Raw genomic sequence first — 20,412 nt, 5'->3', positions numbered from 1 at the left:
TAAACTTTAGCATCTCATGCAGGTCTCAAGATGTTTCATATCTGCGATGCTATCTTGGTCACCTCGATGTGTGCTAGTGTCTCAGGTACAAGACAGCATCAGCCTCCATGCAAGTAGGACAGGAATAACTATGGACCCTTACAGTCTCCAAACATGCCATCCTTTGAGCTTCACTTTCTTGCCCCTTGAATCATTAATGTCTTCAATATTTCCTTTCAGAAAGAAGGTAAAAGCAGATATGGATCGAGGGCTCAATGATGCCTTTGTTAGGGTCCTAATGCAATGGAGGTGGTGAAGGAGGGAGAGATGAATCCGCACACAGCTTCAGTGGTAGGGCTTTGGTCCAGCAGAGCGACAGCATGAACAGGAGGGTCAGGAGGAGAGACCTAGACAATGGAGGCAAATCACTAGGCCAGGGGTTTATTGTCCAAGAGTCTCCTATTTACAAATGAGTGAGAGGCAATGCCATGCACATGTGCACTTGTCCCAAGATCTAGTACATCACATATGTCGCATTCTTTATGATGACCTTACACCATGTGGAATTGAAGGGTATCATCAGCCAGTGGCTTTGAAGGTGACTGCAGCACTCAATTTCTTGGCCTTTGCTTCTTTCCAAGGATCAACAAGCGACCTGCAACACATCGATGCATAAAGGAGGTCACAGATGCCCTTTACAGGAAGGCCCATCATTATGCCAGGTTTGCTCTGGACAAAGATAGCCAGGTTGCAAGATTCATGGGCTTTGCTGCCATCTCAGGCTTCCCAAGATTGCAGGGTACAATAGACTGCACAGATGTGACTATACAGGCTCCATGGCAGCAGGCCGTAATGTTTATAAACCACAAGGACTATCATTCATCAATGTACAACTGGTGTGTGATCACCGGAAACGCATACTGCATACTTGTGCACGGTACCGTGGGAGTTGCCAAGACTTCTACATCCTGAGTCACTCCCAGGTGCCTGAGATTTTTGAGGGGCCATTATGTCTGCAGGGATGGCTGCTTGGGGATATGGGGTACCCACTGAAATGCTGGCTGATGACACTGGTGCATCACCCTCAGAATCAGTCCAAGGAGAGGTCCAATGCTACTCACAGCTTCATGCGCTCCCTTATAGAGCAGACGATAGGACTTCTGAAGCTGCATTTCAGATATTTGGACCACTCAGGTGGCTCACTCCAATACACTCTTGACAGGGTTTCCCGCATCATTGTAGTGTGTTGAGCCCTTCACAATCTGGCTATGCAAAGAGATGACCCCTTGCCAGAAGATGACCTAGTGGAGGATGAGAGCTCATCAAAGGATGAAGATCCGGAGGCCCAAGGACCTCAGGAGGCTACTGAGAGTCAGTAAGAGCGCGATCACGCCATGGAAGAAGGAAGATGTGGGAGACCTGCCTGTGATACGTTAATCACTGACAGGTTCCAGGAGGAGTAAAGTCAAGTGAGGGAATATGGCCACATCTCTCCTAGCCCTCAATGCCATTTTTTTTTCAACTCAGGGGATGTCCATCCATTTGCAGCGAGAACGAGTCCCGCATTCACACTTGCCTCATGAATCGCCAGGCCATGATCTTTGCTTTGGTCTGTGGGGCCCTGTGAGTGAGCTCACTCTGGGAACTGAGAGCGCACTTAGGAACCAGATCGATGCGAGAAAAGACTTGAAGCCTTCGCCACCATCTAATGATGCAAACACTGCTGCAAATGAGATGTGGACATGCCTAAGCATCTCCTCCACCCATGCATGTCTTTTCTTCTGCCACAGCCTTTCTCCTCTTCTGGCTGCCAGGCATCTCTGGTGGGCTGATGAGAGTGAGATTGTGCGTTGGACTGGCCTTTAAAAATAGTGCCCAGACCTGCGAACCTGCAGCCGTACAAATCAACTCCTGACCCGCCAGGTGATTCAGACCGATACACTCCTTTGCATAATTAATGAGGCTGCAAACGCAAAATCGGGTACAAGTTCCTGCCATTCCAGTTGGTAGGGCGGGCACTGCTGAAAATTGCCAACAATGCACATAGTCTCATTTGTAGAAAATTCTGCCCATTTTATGCAATTCTGGATATTGTCCTGTCAGATTGGATGTGAATCCTTTCGAGAGGGGCCAAAAACATTTCATGGGAATGGTTCCAGGAATGAGTGACTTCATTACGAGGATCAATTGGAGAAGCTGGGAGTGTCCTCTTCAGAAAAAGAAAACTGTCAGAGCAGATTTAATAGAGATGTTGACAATTCTAATGGGTTTAGTCAGAGTAGATACAGAGAAATTGTTTGCATTTGCAAATGGATTGAGAACAAGGGAACACAGATGTAAGGTGAATGGCAAAGGAACTAAAGACGACATGAGGAGAATTGATTTTATTCAGTGAGTCATAATGATCTGGAGTGCGCTGCCTGAGAATGTGGTGGAGGCAGGTTCAATCGTGCCCTTCAAATGGAATTGGATAAACACCTGACGAAAAGATATTGCAAGGGTATGGGGAAAAATCGGGCAAGTGAGACTAGCTACTTGGCTCGCCCAGAGAGCTGGGATGGTTTCAGTGGGCTGAATGGCCACCATTCTGAGATTCTAAATTAGCACAGAGAGAAATGTGGCCAGAATTTTCCGGCCCCATCCATGTCAGGAATCGTCACGGGCAGGATGGAAAATTTGATGCACCAGCCAAAGGTCCATTGACTTGAGTGCAAATTTCCAGTTTTGACTTTTCTTTCTGTCATTGCCTGCATCACCACCATGATATTTATGAAATATAATTTTCCACCCATATCCCCCATCTATGGGATTCCATTCGGATATGTTGTGATTTCTCTAAACCATATCATTTCCTTTATATCTGCAGTTATTGGCGTGTGCCTCAACAATCCATGTGGACCCAATGCCTCCTGTACCCAGCAGGACGGAAGCTTCAGATGCTCCTGTGTGACTGGCTACACCTGGAATGCATCTGTCTGTACAGGTGTGTGATGGGAATCATTGAACTCATTGGAGAATGAACTGAAGTTACTGCTTCCAAGTAGAACTGGAGATTTTGTAAATTTCCAAACCACACTGGGACAGGGGCGGGATCAGGGTGTGAGTTCTGGAGTTTGCTTTGCTGATGATGAAAACCTCTACCTGAACAGTGACTCTCCTCATGTTCAAACAGCCAACATTCAAACATGAAGAATTGTTACTCAGTGAGGACATCAGAGCCTTTCTGTTAAATAATATGCAACCTGGGAAGGCAGAATGGGATTCAGAAAAAAATGGAGTGAGTGGACACGTCCCTCATATCTCCCTTGTTATCAATGCACTTTCTCTCAAAAATTGCCTCTGAATTCTTTTTCTATCCGAGTCTCGAACAAAGATTTGAATTGTTGAAGTGCAGTTGGAACCTGCTGAATGAATTGGAAAAATCTTGCTCCAAGAGATCATGCAATAGGTGGCTCTGATGTCCCCTCCCTTTCACTAGACTATTTTCCTGATATCACTGATTCTCCCCTAGCTGTGGTACAGTTACACAGACCTTCACTGAGGAGCGATTCTTCATATATCATCATAGACAGTGAGTGTTCACAGTGGGACATCACAACTGGGGCTGATCCTGCCCTCACTCTTGTGTTAACACACACGCACTTTCAAGCTGAAGTAACTGGGCACCAGTCAGGTGTCGGAACAATCGATGATTTCTCCTCCCAGCCCAGGACAGCAGAAACTGTTTCTAATAACCAACTGATACCTTAACTGAGCTCAGTAACTCCATACACAGTAGGAATGTGAACTGGGATCTTCCTGTGCTGTGAGGTTCATTGTTACACCACATTGGGCCTTTACCAATCGAACCACCAGAGGGGATCAACTTATCGTTTATTAGAGTCCTGTAGATCAATCCTCAATCTGGGTCTATGTAGAAAGTTTGAAATTCACAAAGCTGGGGAACCTCTAATGAACTCTTCCTTTCTTCTAAATTTCAGATGTGAATGAATGTCAAAGTGGAAGCCACGACTGTCACAGCTCAGCCTCCTGTTTCAACAGCCCCAGCTCTTTCCAATGTGTGTGTAAGGCTGGACATACTGGAGATGGAAGGAATTGTACAGGTAACTAACACTGAATCTTCCCAGGGTAAAATTTGATTCCTATTTCCATCTTTCGTCTCTCATAAAGAAGTGGGTATAAATAAGGGATAGCCAGCAGCGATTTCTTAATGGCATCTTGTGCCTGGCTAACCTGCTTGAGTTCTTCAGTATAGTAACAGAGAGAGTTGATGATGGTCCAGCAGCAGATGTATATATGGACTTTCAAAAACTGTATGATGAAGTAACCATTTAACAGACATTTAGAAGATAAAAGCACCTGGTATGAAAGGGATGGCTGTAACTTGGGTGCATAACTGGTTAAGGGAAAAGAGGCAGAGAGAGGTGGTGAATAGATCGATTTCTGTCTGCAGAAAGTATGCCATGGAGTCCCCCAGGGGTCAGTGTCAGAACCATTGCTTTTATTATGAATGGTGTGAACTTCGGTCTGAAGAGTATAATTTCAGATTGAGGATAATTCAAATTTTGGGGACCAAGTGTTGAGTGAGCAGGATAATAACCGACTTCAGGAGGGTATTGTCAGGCTGGTGAACTTGGCAGACAAATGACAGATACAACTTAATGTAGAAAAGGATAAAGTGATGCACTTTGGTACAAACAACATGGAAAAGCAACATAATTTAAAGGGAGCCATTTTGTGGAGGCTTCATGAGTGGAATGACTGGCGGTGTATATTCTTAAGTCTTTAACGGTGCCAGGGAAAGTTGGCAAGGTGATTAAGAAAATAAAAAAAATATATATATATAAATATTTAAATTTATAAGTGAGGTCATTGAATACAAAAATAAGCAACTCATGCAAGCCTTTACAAATCTCTGATTCGGCCTCCATTGGAGAATTGTGAAGGATTTTGAGTATCACACTTTGGAAACAATATCGAGGTCTTGGAGAGCGTCCAGAGGTGGTTTAAACAAGATGATACCGGCATGAGAGATTTCAGTTATGTGGACAGATTGGAGAAGCTGGGATTGTTCTCCTTAAATCAGAGAAGATGAAGAAGAGACCTAATGGAGGTAAGAAAAATTGAGAGATTTTCCTTGAGGAAGTAGGCACAAATTATCTCCTCTGGAAAATGGGTCACAGTCATAGATTTAAAATAAGTGACCAAAGAACTAGCAGGGAAATAAGAAATATATTCACACTGAGGGTTGTTAGTGGTAATGCCAATGAATGTCATGGGGTGGTAGTTAGACTCTCTCTTGTGAGCTAAGTGACACAAACGATACCTGCCACTGATGAACCCAAGTCTGGATATTATTCTCCTCTTGCTGCATTCAGGCTCATGCGACTTCATTCTCTGAGGAATTGTAAATTATTTATTTTCAATTTTGACTATTCTGAGCGGTGTCCAATCCCTGAAATGTGTTATTGTTTGGGGATGTACTGTCCAATAAAAAGGAAATCTCTTGGTGAATAAAGGAATGCAGAAAATCAGAGCTGATAACTTTGTGCCAGAGATTGTCAGGATCCCACAAATCTGGAATTGTGTTCAGCCCATTTTAATGGATGTATAGTACTAGGAATTAACCTGCTTGGTGTTCACTATCTGAAAAAAATACATTGCACTGAGTCCTGTTCTTCCACCACCCCTCTGCTAGCTGGCCTGCAATGGATCCTCAATCCAACAACCCCTCAAATTCAAAATATTCTTTTTAAGGTTGAAACCTGCCCATGGCCTCAACTCACCCAGTGTGTGAAACCTCTTCCAGCATTTTGAGAACTCTGTTTTCCTCCAAAGCTACCCTCTTATGTATTGATAATTTCCTTTGGTTCACCATTGTTAGTCATGCTTTCAGCTGCCTAGGCCCCAAGCCTCTCCACCTCTCACTCCTGCACTGAGACGCTCAATAAAGGCTTACTTCTTTGAAACTTTTGGCCACCTAATGTCCTTTTATATGGTTCGACGTCCAATTTTGTGTGATGTTCTCTCCTGTGAAGCTTGAGGTGATTTACTATGTTGATGGTGTTCTTTAGAAGCAAATTGTTGAACAGTTGCCATGGTTACAAATCAATCATACATTTTTCTTTGTGTGGGAATTTTCCCTCCCACCTTTATGCCAGTGAATCCCAGGGATTTTTCTAATCCAGAACCATCTACGAATCTGTTTTATTTACAAAGTTCGAACCTAAATCTGGGTGTGTAACAGTGGAAAGTTTAAGATTGAAAAAGTTGGGAATCCTCCAATGAACTCTTCCTTTCTTTTCAACTTCAGATGTGAATGAATGTGAAAGTGGAGACCATGACTGTCACAGCTCAGCCTCCTGTTTCAATAGCCCCGGCTCTTTCCAATGTGTGTGTAAGGCTGGACATACTGGAGATGGAAGGAATTGTACAGGTAACTGACACTGAGGCCTGAATTTTCACGCAGGTGGAGAGGCCATACATCCTAACATCTTGCAGATTGTATCAAACAGCAGGGCCCTTTGGCTGTTCACAAAAGGCCCAATACTGACCATACCCAACCATTTAGTACTTGCAAAACTCAAAACATAGAGTCCTAGATTGGATGTGATTCTGCAATTGGACAACAGCTGCTAAACAACCCTGACTGTGCTAAAAATTGCACCAAAAACAATTTAAGATTATCAGTTGGTCACGCAGCGGGCCTCATTTACGTGTGCTAGAAGCTACAAACATTCACACACAGGACCCTGTCCTTTGCAGACAGAAGGAACATGTCCACATTTGTGCCTTATGAACTAAACAAAAGCTTGGGGAGCTGTCATTCCTTGTTTCATTCCCCAGGGCAATGCCTTGACCTGTCAGAGTCAACCTGCCCAGTTTTAATTTGAACAAAACTGGTCAGTTAACTGGTCCATGCTGCATTCTCCGTGACAGCATCTACACTAATCAGGGTCCACTTGCCAACTAATCAGCAATCTTTTCTCATGCAGTATAAATTTCACTTTTACTGTTGGCAATTTCTTGTGAACTGTTCTGATGAGTGCAAGTGTCAGAAAGTTTTGATAGCTTGTCTCTTTTTTCAACAATACTCAAGTTCTGTACTACCAAACAATTATTTGTATACTGTTATTGATTAATACATGTGAGTGATTATGAAGTACAAAACACGTCAAGGGAGATGGTTAGATTGTCCCTTGTTGGAGATGGTCATTGACTGAAACTTCTGTGGCGCAAATGTATTTGGATTTTCAAAAATTATCTGTTGAGACTATTACATAAAATTAGACTGCATCGGAATGGATGTATTAACATACTATTAGTATAGAATTAATCATAGATTGAGGAATGATTAAAAGGCAAAAAACCGGAAAACAGAACATTTTCAGGTTGGCGGACTATAACTACTGGGATACCACAAGGATCAGTTCTTGGAACTATTTACAATCTATATTAATGGCCTGGAGGAGAGGACTGATTGTAACATATCCAAGTTTTTTTTTATTCATCCATGGGATCTGAGCATCACTGGTTAGGCCAGTATTTATTGCCCATCCCAAATTGCCTTTGTTCAAAGGGCATTTAAGAAACAGCCACATTGCTGTGGGTCTGGAGTCACATGTAGGCCAGACAGATTTCCTTCCCTAAATGACATTAGTAAACCAGATGGGCTTTTGCAACAATCAGCAATGGTTTCATGGTCTTCATTAGACTTTAATTCCAGATTTTTCTTCAATTCAAATTTCATCATCTGCCTCGGTAGGATTCGAACCCTGGTCCCCAGAGCATTACCCTGGGTCTTGGAGCACTAGTCCAGTGACAATACCACTATGCCACTGCACTAAACAATACAAATGCTGACAATATAAATTTAGGTGGGAGAGTAAGCAGTGAAGAGGACACAAAGAAGCTGCACAGTTTGGGTGAGGGGCAAGAACTTGGCAGATGGAATACAAGGTGGCAAAGTGTGAAATTATCCACTCAGGTAGAAAAAATGAAAAACGCAGGTTATTTATTGAGTGGAGAGAGAGATTGGGAAGTGTTTACATTGAGAGGGATCTAAGTGGTCTTGGTACATGAATCACAGAAAGTTAACATGCAGGTATGGAAATCAATTAATAAGACAAATGATATATTAGATTTTGTTACAAAGAAATTGGAATAGAACATTAACGAAGTCTTGGACGTTGGTGAGGCCACAACTGGAGTAATGTCTGCAGTTTTGGTCTCCCAGCCTAAGGACTGACATACTTGCACTCGAGGGAATACAACAAAATTTCACTAAGTTGGTTCGTAGGATGAGGGACTGTCTATTGTCTATGAGGAGATCTTGAATAGCCAAGAACTAAATTTCCTGAAGTTTAGAAGAATGAGAGGTGATCTAATTGAAGCATATAAATTTCCACAGGGACTTGACAGGATAGGTGCTGAGAAAATATTTCCCCTGGCTGTAGAATCTAGTGCATGGGGTCACGGTCTCAGAATAAGGGTTCGGCCATTTAGGATTGAGGTGAGGAGAAATTCTGTCACTCAAAGGGTTGAGAATCATTGGAATTCTCAGCCGTTCAGCATATTCAAGGCGCAGAGGTTGATAGATTCTTGGGCACTAAGGGAATCAATGGAAATGGGGATGGAACAGGAAGTGCAGTTGAGGTAGAAGATCAGCTATGACCATGTTGAATGTAAAGGTTGGCTCAAAGGGCCTAATGCCCTACTCCAGCTCTTATTTGTTATACAATGTTTCTATCTCTCTCTCCTCTAGCTCACTTTCTCCCCATTTCTAGCATTCCTGTTCTCTCCCCGTCATGGTCTCTAATTAGTTCTCTCTCTCCCCCTCCTTTCTAGCTCTCTCTTTAACATACTGATGCTCTCTCCCTCCAGTATTCTCTCTCATTTTCTCCCTGTTCCACCATCCTGTCTCTCTCTCTCTCTCTGTGTATATGTATGTGTATATATATATATATATATATATATATATATATATCTTCACTCTATATCCTATACAAGTTGGCGTAACATCAGTATGTTGAAATGTCAGCCTAGATTTTGTGCTCAATGGAGGCATTTGAGATCAGTGATGTGGGGTAATTTGATCCAAAATTACAGGCAGCGGACGGGCGTGATTGGATCAGCCATTGAATGGAGGTCAATAGAATGTTAAAATTGATGGGTGATCTGATTCTGTTAGCTTCCCGCTGGGCGATTTTGGTTAAAACTACTCCCAACATGCTGGTTGGATTTAAAATGTTAACAACTGAATCTGTAAACTTCATTCAATAGTTTTTGAATTTTGAAAGATGTGACTTTGTTGCATTTTAACATTTTAATTGAACATCCATCCAGACTTTTTGAAAGCTAATGAGAAGCCTCTGCTTTTCAGATGTGGATGAATGCTTACAGAACAATGGCGGTTGCTCCCAGCGCTGTGTGAACACGATGGGCAGTTACCAATGTCGCTGTCACCCAGGATACACCTTGAGACCCGGAAGCAGAACAACCTGCACAGGTTTGACCTTTCACATTTCATTTTGGGAGCAGTCGTACCAGATCTTTTTTTTACAAAACAGCGACACTTGTATTCTCCAATGCAAGTTAATCCCTCCTTAAATAAGGAGACCAAAACTGGTACATAGTACCCTAGGTGTGGTTTCACCAATGCCCTGTGCATTTGTAGCAAGGCTTCCTTACTTTTGCACTTGTAGAAGCTCTTACTGTTGTTCTTATAATTCTTGCTAGCTTACTCTCATATTCTAATTTCTCCCTCTTTAGTGTGTTTTCGTCATCCTCTGCTGATATCTGAATCATTCCTAATCTTCTGGCCTGCAATTCATCTTCACAGATTGTACACCTTTTCTTTCAACTTTATACCAGCTTTCATCCCTCAGTTCGCCAAGGATGGTGCATCCTTCCCATAGATCCTTTCTTTCCCAACAGAATATATCTTTGTTGAGCTATGAAACATCTCCTTAAATATCTGCCAGTGTATTTCTACCATCTTATCTTTTAACCCATCTCCCCAGTTTACCATAGTCAGCTCTTTGTAATTGCATTTATTTATGTTTAACACACTAGTTTCTCACCCTCAAGCTAAATTCCATTGCTATGATCTGGTTAGGGACCATTAACACTGAAGAAGAAATCCAAACACCTGGATTTTACCATTAGAATGACATTGCAAGATTTCACAATTTTGTACAAAGCAAACATTATTGCAATAAAATAATTAAATGAAACATGCACTGGTAATTTAACAATGTGGTATATAACTACATATGTTATAAACTCAGGTTTACTTCATACTTCCCCCTAGAGTTCTCCTGTAAGTCGCATCAATCTTAAAGTTATTTACTTGTGTAGGCACCACCCATAAGTACACCATAGTCCTCTGAAAAATTCTCCTCAGCTCCAACTATTCTCAGAAGTGAAGCCTTCATCTTCCATCTCTTGACTGTGGATGATTCAGTCCTGTGTTCTGGTTACTTTTCCAATGCAAGCATACAAATTAGGAGCAGGAGCAGGCCATACGGCCCCTCAAGCCTGCTCCGTCATTCAACAAGATCATGGTTGATCTGATTGCAGCCTCAGCGCCACATTCCATATATCCCTGATAACCTCTGACTCCCTAATTAGCCAATTATTTATCTACCTCTGCCTTCAAAATATTCATTGACCCTGTCTCCACTGCTCTCTAGGGAAGAAAGTTCCAAAGAATCACAACCCTCTCAGAGAAAAACAGATCTTATCATCTCCATCTTAAATGGGAGATCCATAAGTTTTAAACTGTGTCCCCTTGTTCTTTTTTCATCCACAGGGGGAAACACCCTTTCAGCATCCAGCCTGTCTACTCCCCTCAGGATCTTATATGTTTCAAACAATCACCTCTCAATCTGCCAAACTCCAGTGGATAAAGACCCAACCTGTCCAACCTTTCCTCATATGATTAAACCCCCCCCCCACCATTCCTGATATTCCTGATATCAGCCAAGTGAACCTTTCTTAAATAAGGAGAAACAAAGAAACATAGAGAAATAGAAGCAGGAGTAGGTCACTCGGCACTTTGAGCCTGCTCCGCCTTCCAATCTGATCATGGCTGATCCTCTAACTCAACACCAACTCCTGCTCTCTCCCCATACCCCTTGATGCCTTTAGAGGCTAGAAGTCTATCTATTTCCTCATTAAATACATTCAGTGACTTGGCCTCCACAGCCCTCTGTGATAGAGAATTCCATAGCTTCACCACCCTCTGAGTGAAGAGGTTTCTCCTCATCTCAGTCCTAAATGGTCTACGTCGTATCCTGAGATTGTGACCCCTTGTTCTAGACCTCCAGCCAGAGGAAACATCATTCCTGCATCCAGTCTGTCCATCCTTGTCACAATTTGATACATTTCAATGAATCCCCTCTCATTCTTCTAAACTCCAGTGAATACAGGCCTAGTCGGCCCAATGTCTTCTCATATGACAATCCTGCCATCCCAGGAATCAGTCTAGTGAACCTTTGCTGCACTCCCTCAATGGCAAGTATATCCTTTCTTAGGTAAGGAGACCAAAACTGTGCACAATACTCTAGGTGTGGTCTCACCAAGGCCCTGTACAGCTGCAGTAAGATACCCTTGCTGCTGTACTCAAGTCCTCTTGCAATGAAGGCCAACATACCATTTGCCTTCTTAACTGCTTGCTGCACCTGCATGCTTGCTTTCAGTGATTGGTGTACAAGGACATCCAGGTCCCTCTGTGCATCGATATTTCCAATTTATCACTGTTTAAATAATACTCTGCCATTCTGTTTTTCCTACCAAAGTAGACAACTTCACACTTATCCACATTATACTGCATCTGCCATGTATTTGCCTATTCACTCAACTTGCATAAATCACCTTGAAGCCACTTAACATCCTCCTCAGCACTCACATTCCCACCTGGTTTTGTGTCATCAGTAAACATGGAAATATGACATTTGCTCCCCTCATCCAAATCACTGATATATATTGTGAGTAGCTGGGGCCCAAACACTGATACCTGCAGTACCCCACTGGTCATTGCCTACCACTCTGAAAAAGACCCATTTATTCCTACTCTCTGTTTCCTGTTTGCTAACCAATTCTCAATCCATGCCAATATATTACCCCTAATCCCATGAGCTTTAAATTTACACACTAACCTCTTACGTGGGACTTTATCAAAAGTTTTCTGAAAATCCAAATACACCACATCCACTGGCTCTCCCTTATCTATTCTGCTAGTTACATCCTCAAAAAATTCCAGTAGGTTTGTCAAACGTGATTTCCCTTTCATAAATCCATGTTGACTTTGTCTAGTCCCATTGATATTTTCTAAGTGGCCTGTTATTACATTCTTTATAATAGACTCTAGCAATTTCCCTACCATTGATGTTAGGCTAACCAGTCTGTAATTCCCTGTTTTTTCTCTCCCTCCTTTTTTTAAATAGGTGAGTTTACACATGCCACCTTTCAATCTGCTGGGACTGTTCCAGAATCTACAGAATTTTGGAAGATGACAACCAACGCATCCATTATTTCCATCGCCACCCCCTTTAGTACCCTGGTGTGTAGATTATCAGGCCCTGGGGATTTATCAGCTTTCAGTCCCATTAATTTCTCCAGCATTCTAATTTCCTCCTTCTTACCAGACCTTTGAATCCCTAATATTTCTGGTGTTATGGTTACAGCCGATGGTAAATGCTGAGCTGTTCAAGTTCCAAGGGGAGCTTGAGACAACTGCCACAACTATTTTTGCAATTTGTATGTTTCAAGATTCAGGCTTTGAATTCAGTAATAATAAGAGCACAGAGTCTTATAGCTTTTTACAAAAGTAGATTAAACATTTATTAATATGAGAAATTATTTTATGTACATACATATGTCTACAAAATTACTGCTATAATAACTTCTAATTCCCCTAATTAATCTGACTCACAGATACACTTTCATTAAGGCAACAGTAAGACACATAGATTTTACAAGACCCAGGCAAAGAAACAGGACATCATGAACAATCCAATTCAAAGTCAGTTTCTTTAACTTCAGTTCTTTGTAGATAGCAGCTTGAGGCATAGATGCTTAAGGCTTTTCACACTTGTTAGATTTTAAAATACCTGCTGTTACACACAGTCTTGTCTCCTTTATACATATTTTACCCTTTGAATACAAATTACCAATGTTTCACCATGTCTTTGGACATTATCTTTCTAAAAATGAAGATCTCTCATAGTACTAAATTTTACCAGTAATCTTGGGGAAAAATAAACACACTGCTTCTAAACTTCACCTGGGTAGGTGACACATTTCACCCCTCCTTTGAAAACAATTTAGTCTAGGTTATTTAAAAATTCAAATATTCCCTTTACACCTTACATTCTAAACTTCCCCCATGTTTACCTGCTTAACATTTCAAACCTAGTTCATCTTCTAATACATCAAAGCCTTCAGACCAGCTGTCTTTAACCCAATTAAGTCTCTCTCTCACACACACACACACACACACACACACACACACACACACACACACACACACACACACACACGGACAAATATATACACATTCACCATTACTTTACGATAAATTCCAATAACATTATTATATCTTCCTGGCACTGGGAAGTTAATTGTGTCTTCCTCCAAAACTGTACACAAAACTCCAGATGTGGTCACACCAACCTGTACAACTGTAGCAAAACATCCCCACTTTTATATTCCGTTCCCCTTGCAATAAACAACATTCTATTTGCTTTCCTAATTGTTTGCTGTACCTGCATACTGACTTTTCTTAATTCATGTACCAGGACACCCAAATCCTTCTGTACATCAGACTTCTATAATCTCTCGCCACTTAAATAATACACAGGTTTTCTATTTTTTCTGCCAAATTAGACAAGTTCACATTTTCCCACATTATACTCCAGCTACCAATTTTTTGCACAATCCCTCAGCTTATCTATATCCCTCTACAGACTCCTTATGTCCTCTTCACAACTCACTTTGCTCCCTATCTTTGTGTCATCAGTAAGTTTAGCAACCATAATAGATTCCAGCAATTTCCCTATGACAGATGTTAAGCTAACTGGCCTGTAGTTTCTTACTTTCTGTCTCCTTCCTCCCTTGGACAGATGAGTCACATTTGCTATTTTCCAATCTGATGGGACCTTTCCAGAATCTAGGGAATTTTGGAAAATTAAAACCAATGCATCTACTGGCCAGGATTTTCCCCTCGGCGATTTGGGGGCGGGGCCTGTTCGCCGAGGCGAAAATGACGCAGGATGACGTTGGGAGGAAACCCCGACATCATCCCGGTCCATTTAAATCTTCAGGAAGGTGGGCAAGCAGCAAAATCAACTGTCCACCCGCCAACCTGTCAATGGCCAATTAAGGTCATTGACAAGACCTGCCCGTCCAAGCTTAAGGCTGGCAGGCAGGCTAGGAGCCCCAGTGGGCTCCAGATTCTTCATGAAACTTCATCCACTGGCAGGATGAGGTTTTATGTCCGTTTTTTAAAAATTTAATAAACTTTATGTGTTTCTTATTAATGTGTCCCATCTCGTGTGACATTGTCACATGAGGGGAACATGTTAATAATTTTAATATTTCTCTATTTTTTGACTTTTCTTACCTGTCAGTAAACTCCCTGAGACAGTACTTTGCCTCAGGGAGCAGAGCGCTCTTTTGCGTGCATGCGTGAAAGAGCGCACTTTGAAGATGGGGAATCCCTCCACCCCCCACCGCCCCCCCGACCCCACACACACAGGAAGCACATAGCGCTAGTGCTTCCTGTTGGGAAGGCCGATGGGCGGGCTTTAATTGGCCCGCCCACTCAAAATGGCCGCCGGCCCCATTTCGGCAGTGAAGTTCGGCTGCCCACCCACCGCTGAGTCGGTGGGGCCCGCCCACCATCTGATGGCAAAATTCTGCCCACTATCTCAGCAGCCACTTCTTTTAAGACCTTGGAATGAAGGAGCTGGGGACTTATCACCTTTTAGTTCTAATAATTATCTCAGTAGCCTTTTCCCTGGTGATAGTCATTGTTTTAAGTTCCTCCCTTCCTTTCACCTCCTCATTCACAATTATTTCTGGGATGTTAATTATATCCTCTACAGTTAAGACAGATGCAAAATATCTGTTCAATGAATCTGCCATTTCTTTATTTTCCATTATTAATCCCCCATTATCTCTTTCTAGAGGACCAGCTCTCACTTTACTTACTATTTTTCTTTTTAAATAGCTGTAGAAACTCTTAATCTCGGATTCTATATTTCAAGCCAGCTTTCCCTTGTACTCTAACTTCTCCCTCCTTATTAGCCTTTCAAGCATTCTTTGCTGTTCTTTTGTTACTTGGGAAGTTTGTCCTGTGATATCCTTGGCAGCGTCATGCCGAAATGCAGTCCGAAAACCAGGGATTGTTCCAGGTTCTCACTCTCCCACTCACCGTCCAATTCAGTGTTGTTCCTTTTTTACGCTGCTTTCAGATGTCAATGAGTGTGTGAATCCAGCAATGAATCGGTGTGACCCAAACGCTCACTGCCTGAACTCCAATGGTTCCTACAGCTGTGAATGCAAATCCTATTACAGAGGGAATGGGACACACTGTGAAGGTAAGGAGCAGGGCACGGATCCCAACCTCCTCTCTCACTGATGCACTGGCCAGAGAGCCTGAAGATCCATGGGGTAGATTTCCACCTTTACTGCCTGGTAGGAAGGGGAATCCAGCAGCTTCTGTCTGATAACTTTTCCTCTGCTAGTTTTTCTTCACCGCTGTCCATCCAGGTGATGCTTAAAGCCCTGGCATTGAAGATAGAAATCTACTCCCAATGAGTGGACGGCAGTGAAAACTAATGTATTAGTCACAGGCCTCATTCAGAGTAATGGGTGATGTGTTAGTTATGTTAATGGACAAATAAATCAGAGACAGGGTGTTCAGATCTACCATGGAATTTTGAGGATTTTAATTGCATTCGGGGAAAAAAGAATCTGGAAATTAAAAGAACAGAAGTTAAAGTTAGCATGAAGTTGTTGGATTGTTGTAAACATCTTTTGGTTCACTCCTGTTCTGTAGAGAAAGAACCTGTGGTCCTTACTCAGCTTGGTCTATATAGGCAGAATTTTCTGCTTGTTGTGCGGGTGTATGCCTGACTTGAACGAGAATAAAATGACACGTGATGATGTCGGGCGAGCATCCTGACCTCATCACGCAATATTTCAGCTGGCTGGCCCGCCCAGTGGAGTCGGCAGCATGCCCACTGACAGTTAAAAGGACTATTAAGGCCATTAAAGAAATAATTTAGTTCAATTTTTCGCTGCCCGTCCAACCTTAAGGTTAGTGGGCAGGGGAGAGAAAGGCCAAGCAGCCTTTGAATTTTTTAGGAAACCTCACCCACGGGTAATATGAGTTTTCCAACAGCAAATAAAAATTAAATAAAAATGTTTACATTTCATTCAAAATATGTCACTGCTCGTGTGACAGATTCACATGGGGGGACATGTTTTTAACATTTTTAAAATTTTTCTTTTTTATTCTCAAAAATCTCAAACTTCGTGAGGCAGCTCTGTGCCTCAGGGAGTTTTTCCTGTGCGCATGCGCTAACTTCTGCTCTCGCCCTCCTCCCCCCATACACAGGGAGCCGTTGAGTGCTGTAGCACACGTTTCACACTGCGTGGGCCTTAATTGGCCTGCCAGGATGATATCGCAGTCATGGCCCAGTCACGGGCGGCGGTCGGTGTCTCAGCCACTCCCACTCACCTTCGCTGAGCCTGCCTGGCGAGGGCAAAATCCCGGTCAGTGTGTCTGCAGCCCGACACCGATGTAGTTCTCTCTGCACTACCCCCTCGAAGTGACCTGAAAAGCCACTCTGTTTTATTAAAGCCAATATCAGCCATTGAAGAAGATGGCCCACCACAACCTTCTCAGGGCAACAAGGGATGGGCAATGAACATCAGCCATGCCAAGCAGTTCCCACAATCTCTACCCAATGGGAATTTTTCAGCTTTGCTGTACTTACATGCAAGACAACTTCCTCCAGAGCAGAACCCCAATACAGACTCAACAATTGAATTAAACAGACTCTCAAAAAGATTGAGAACAATCTAAAGTCACAAGAGCATCCATTAAAATCACAGAGCACAATGCAAAGAGTGATTTGTAAAATACAACACAACATGTTTGAGGAACTTGGGCTTAGTGGATAAAATCAAGTGAACTGCAGTCTACTTGCCTATTTCCTGTATGTGCTTGTTATCTGGCTCTTGGGGAGTCATTGGCTTTGATGAAGAGTAAAACACTACTCTAGAATATAGAAGAGAAAAACTAGGACTTTTACGAAGAGCCAAAGTTGCCTTTACCAATTCATGTTTTCTTTCTCTGTTTATAGGTTGCATTTGCCCACCAGAAATTATACCAGGAACAGCGGATCAGCCGGCTCTTTCAGGGAATCCCTGTCCCTGTGTATCTGGCTTTATCATATCCAATAACTTCCCGAGTCTGTACCAGAACAGTGCTGACATGTACTGGTTCTTCAACATGGCCCAGTTGTCTAATTCCACTCATCAATATAAAGGTAACAGCAAACTCCATTCCCAAAGGTGTAAGTAGAGACATTGAACTGCTGCACCATCCACTAACCAGAAGGAAAACACTTGGGAGGCCAAGTGTGAGCTGGTTCTTCATCCAGCCAGCCTGGAGTTGTCAAGCTCTACTTGGATGGTCTTCTGCGAGGTTTGATCACATGACCTCCTGCCCCACCCCCATCCCTCTGTGCTTCTGTCTTTGGTCACCTGGCACGTCAATCTTCTTGGCAGTCAGTGATTAATGGCAGCAGAAACACCCACAATCCTTTGTTCATCAAAATCCACTCTACCGTCATGTGTTTTTCACCAGTTTAAGCACACACGTCACACAATTGCACTATTCACTGCTACCCTACTGTTTGTTGTCAGTCCGGCTTGATTCCCTCATGATTATCCCTCTTGCCTTTCTCACAGGATCATCCAAAGGATGAATCTTTATATCTGGGACTATCTGAGAGTGTCACCAGCCCAAATTTAGCCCCATCAGGAATGAGAGCTGGTTGGGTGGGGGATGCGAACCTGGCCTGACCGAGCTGGTTTTCCAGAGTAGGTTCATTGTCAGAATATTGGTGGGCTCAGTTATATTTCTGCCAATGTTGGATTACCCAGCTCACAGGAAAACTGCTGTCGCTCCTGTTAGTCAAATGGAACAACATAATCCAGCAGAAGAGAGGAAAATTTTAAAATATTGTTTAAATCTCTACAATTGATTGCCTGAGATGAGGTGATTTTGTGAAGTTTAAATCATCTTCCCAGACTACCTCAACAACCCTCCAGAAAGATTTGCAAGAACCTACATTTATATATCACCTATCGTAGTCACCGAATGTCCCAAAGCAATTTACAGCCGATGACATACTTTTGAACAGTAGTCACTTTGTAACGTATGAAACACAGCAAGCAACCAGTGCACAGCAAGCTTTCACAAATAACAATGAGATAAATTACCAGATTATCTGTTTTTGTGATGTTAATTAGGGATAAGAGCTGTCCAGGATTCCTGGGGGCACTCCCCTGCACTTCTTTGAAATAGTCCCTTGGAATCTTTCTATTCACTTGAGGAAGGGCAGGACCTCAGTTCAACATCCTCAGGGATGGGAAACTCTCTGGCCTACACGTGACTCCAGTCCCACAACAAGTATTTGGTTCTTAATACCCTCATTATGTGCTGCCAACACTGCCCAAGAACAGCATTGCCAACAACAGATTATCTGGCCATTAATCTCACTAATATTTGTGGGAGCTTCTGTGCACTCATTGGCTGCCATCTTTGCCTGTATTACAACAGAAACTGCACTTCAAAATTCATCTTTGGTGAAGGTCTTTGGGCTGCTTCAGAAAATGAATGGTGTTACTTACATAGGAATGTACGAAAGGACAGACAGAGGAAGACCTCTGGTCCACCCAGGCTATCCCAATCAGCCAAATTGTAATGAAGCATCGCAACTGCCAAGAATCCCAACCAGTAGCAGCCCTGTAATCTCCTGGAAAAGATAAAAACACAGTTTAAAATAAACCCCTAGGATTTGAGTGAAGAGAATTGTGTGGAGTTCCCCACTGATCCCTGAAGGTGATCAACAACTGTTGTAATGTAGGAATATGCACACAGTAAGATCCCACAAACAGCAATGAGATAATGACCAGATAGTCATCTTATTATTGATAAAAACAAAAAAACTGCGGATGCTGGAAATCCAAAACAAAAACAGAATTACCTGGAAAAACTCAGCAGGTCTGGCAGCATCGGCGGAGAAGAAAAGAGTTGACGTTTCGAGTCCTCATGACCCTTCGACAGAACTTGAGTTCGAGTCCAGGAAAGAGCTGAAATATAAGCTGGTTTAAGGTGTGTGTGTGGGGGGCGGAGAGATAGAGAGACAGAGAGGTGGAGGGGGTTGGTGTGGTTGTAGCGACAAACAAGCAGTGATAGAAGCAGATCATCAAAAGATGTCAACAACAATACTACAATAGAACACATAGGTGTTAAAGTTAAAGTTGGTGATATTATCTAAACGAATGTGCTAATTAAGAATGGATGGTAGGGCACTCAAGGTATAGCTCTAGTGGGTTTTTTTTTTTTTTTTTTATTTTTTTTTTATTTTATATAATGGAAATAGGTGGGAAAAGGAAAATCTTTATAATTTATTGGGAAAAAAAAAGAAGGGGGAAACAGAAAGGGGGTGGGGATGGGGGAGGGGACTCACGACCTAAAGTTGTTGAATTCAATATTCAGTCCGGAAGGCTGTAAAGTCCCTAGTCGGAAGATGAGGTGTTGTTCCTCCAGTTTGCGTTGGGCTTCACTGGAACAATGCAGCAAGCCAAGGACAGACATGTGGGCAAGAGAGCAGGGTGGAGTGTTAAAATGGCAAGCGACAGGGAGGTTTGGGTCATTCTTGCGGACAGACCGCAGGTGTTCTGAAAAGCGGTCGCCCAGTTTACGTTTGGTCTCTCCAATGTAGAGGAGACCACATTGGGAGCAACGAATGCAGTAGACTAAGTTGGGGGAAATGCAAGTGAAATGCTGCTTCACTTGAAAGGAGTGTTTGGGTCCTTGGACGGTGAGGAGAGAGGAAGTGAAGGGGCAGGTGTTGCATCTTTTGCGTGGGCAAGGGGTTGTGCCATAGGAGGGGGTTGAGGAGTAGGGGGTGATGGAGGAGTGGACCAGGGTGTCCCGGAGGGAGCGATCCCTACGGAATGCCGATAAGGGGGGTGAAGGGAAGATGTGTTTGGTAGTGGCATCATGCTGGAGTTGGCGGAAATGGCGGAGGATGATCCTTTGAATGCGGAGGCTGGTGGGGTGATAAGTGAGGACAAGGGGGACCCTATCATGTTTCTGGGAGGGAGGAGAAGGAGTGAGGGCGG

At 42.9% G+C, this 20,412-nt stretch overlaps 1 protein-coding gene across 12 annotated transcripts in view; it reads left to right on the top strand.

The window, feature by feature from the left end:
* Positions 1 to 20,412, top strand: part of LOC121293089 — a 219,927-nt gene that overhangs the window by 40,692 nt on the left and 158,823 nt on the right. For 10 of the 12 annotated variants that reach the window (XM_041215688.1, XM_041215699.1, XM_041215694.1 and 7 more), the window contains 6 exons: positions 2,846 to 2,962; positions 3,960 to 4,082; positions 6,293 to 6,415; positions 9,362 to 9,487; positions 15,459 to 15,584; positions 17,358 to 17,543. In XM_041215688.1, coding sequence (XP_041071622.1) covers positions 2,846 to 2,962; positions 3,960 to 4,082; positions 6,293 to 6,415; positions 9,362 to 9,487; positions 15,459 to 15,584; positions 17,358 to 17,543 — 801 coding nt within the window. The remainder of the gene's footprint in view (positions 1 to 2,845; positions 2,963 to 3,959; positions 4,083 to 6,292; positions 6,416 to 9,361; positions 9,488 to 15,458; positions 15,585 to 17,357; positions 17,544 to 20,412) is intronic. The other 2 variants (XM_041215693.1, XM_041215698.1) reach the window with 2 other exon arrangements.

The sequence above is a fragment of the Carcharodon carcharias genome, chromosome 21 (genome assembly GCF_017639515.1).
Source record: "Carcharodon carcharias isolate sCarCar2 chromosome 21, sCarCar2.pri, whole genome shotgun sequence".
NCBI classification, from domain to species: domain Eukaryota; kingdom Metazoa; phylum Chordata; class Chondrichthyes; order Lamniformes; family Lamnidae; genus Carcharodon; species Carcharodon carcharias.
The sequence above is the reverse complement of the archived record's forward strand: the minus strand, read 5'-3'. Positions and strand labels throughout refer to the sequence as shown.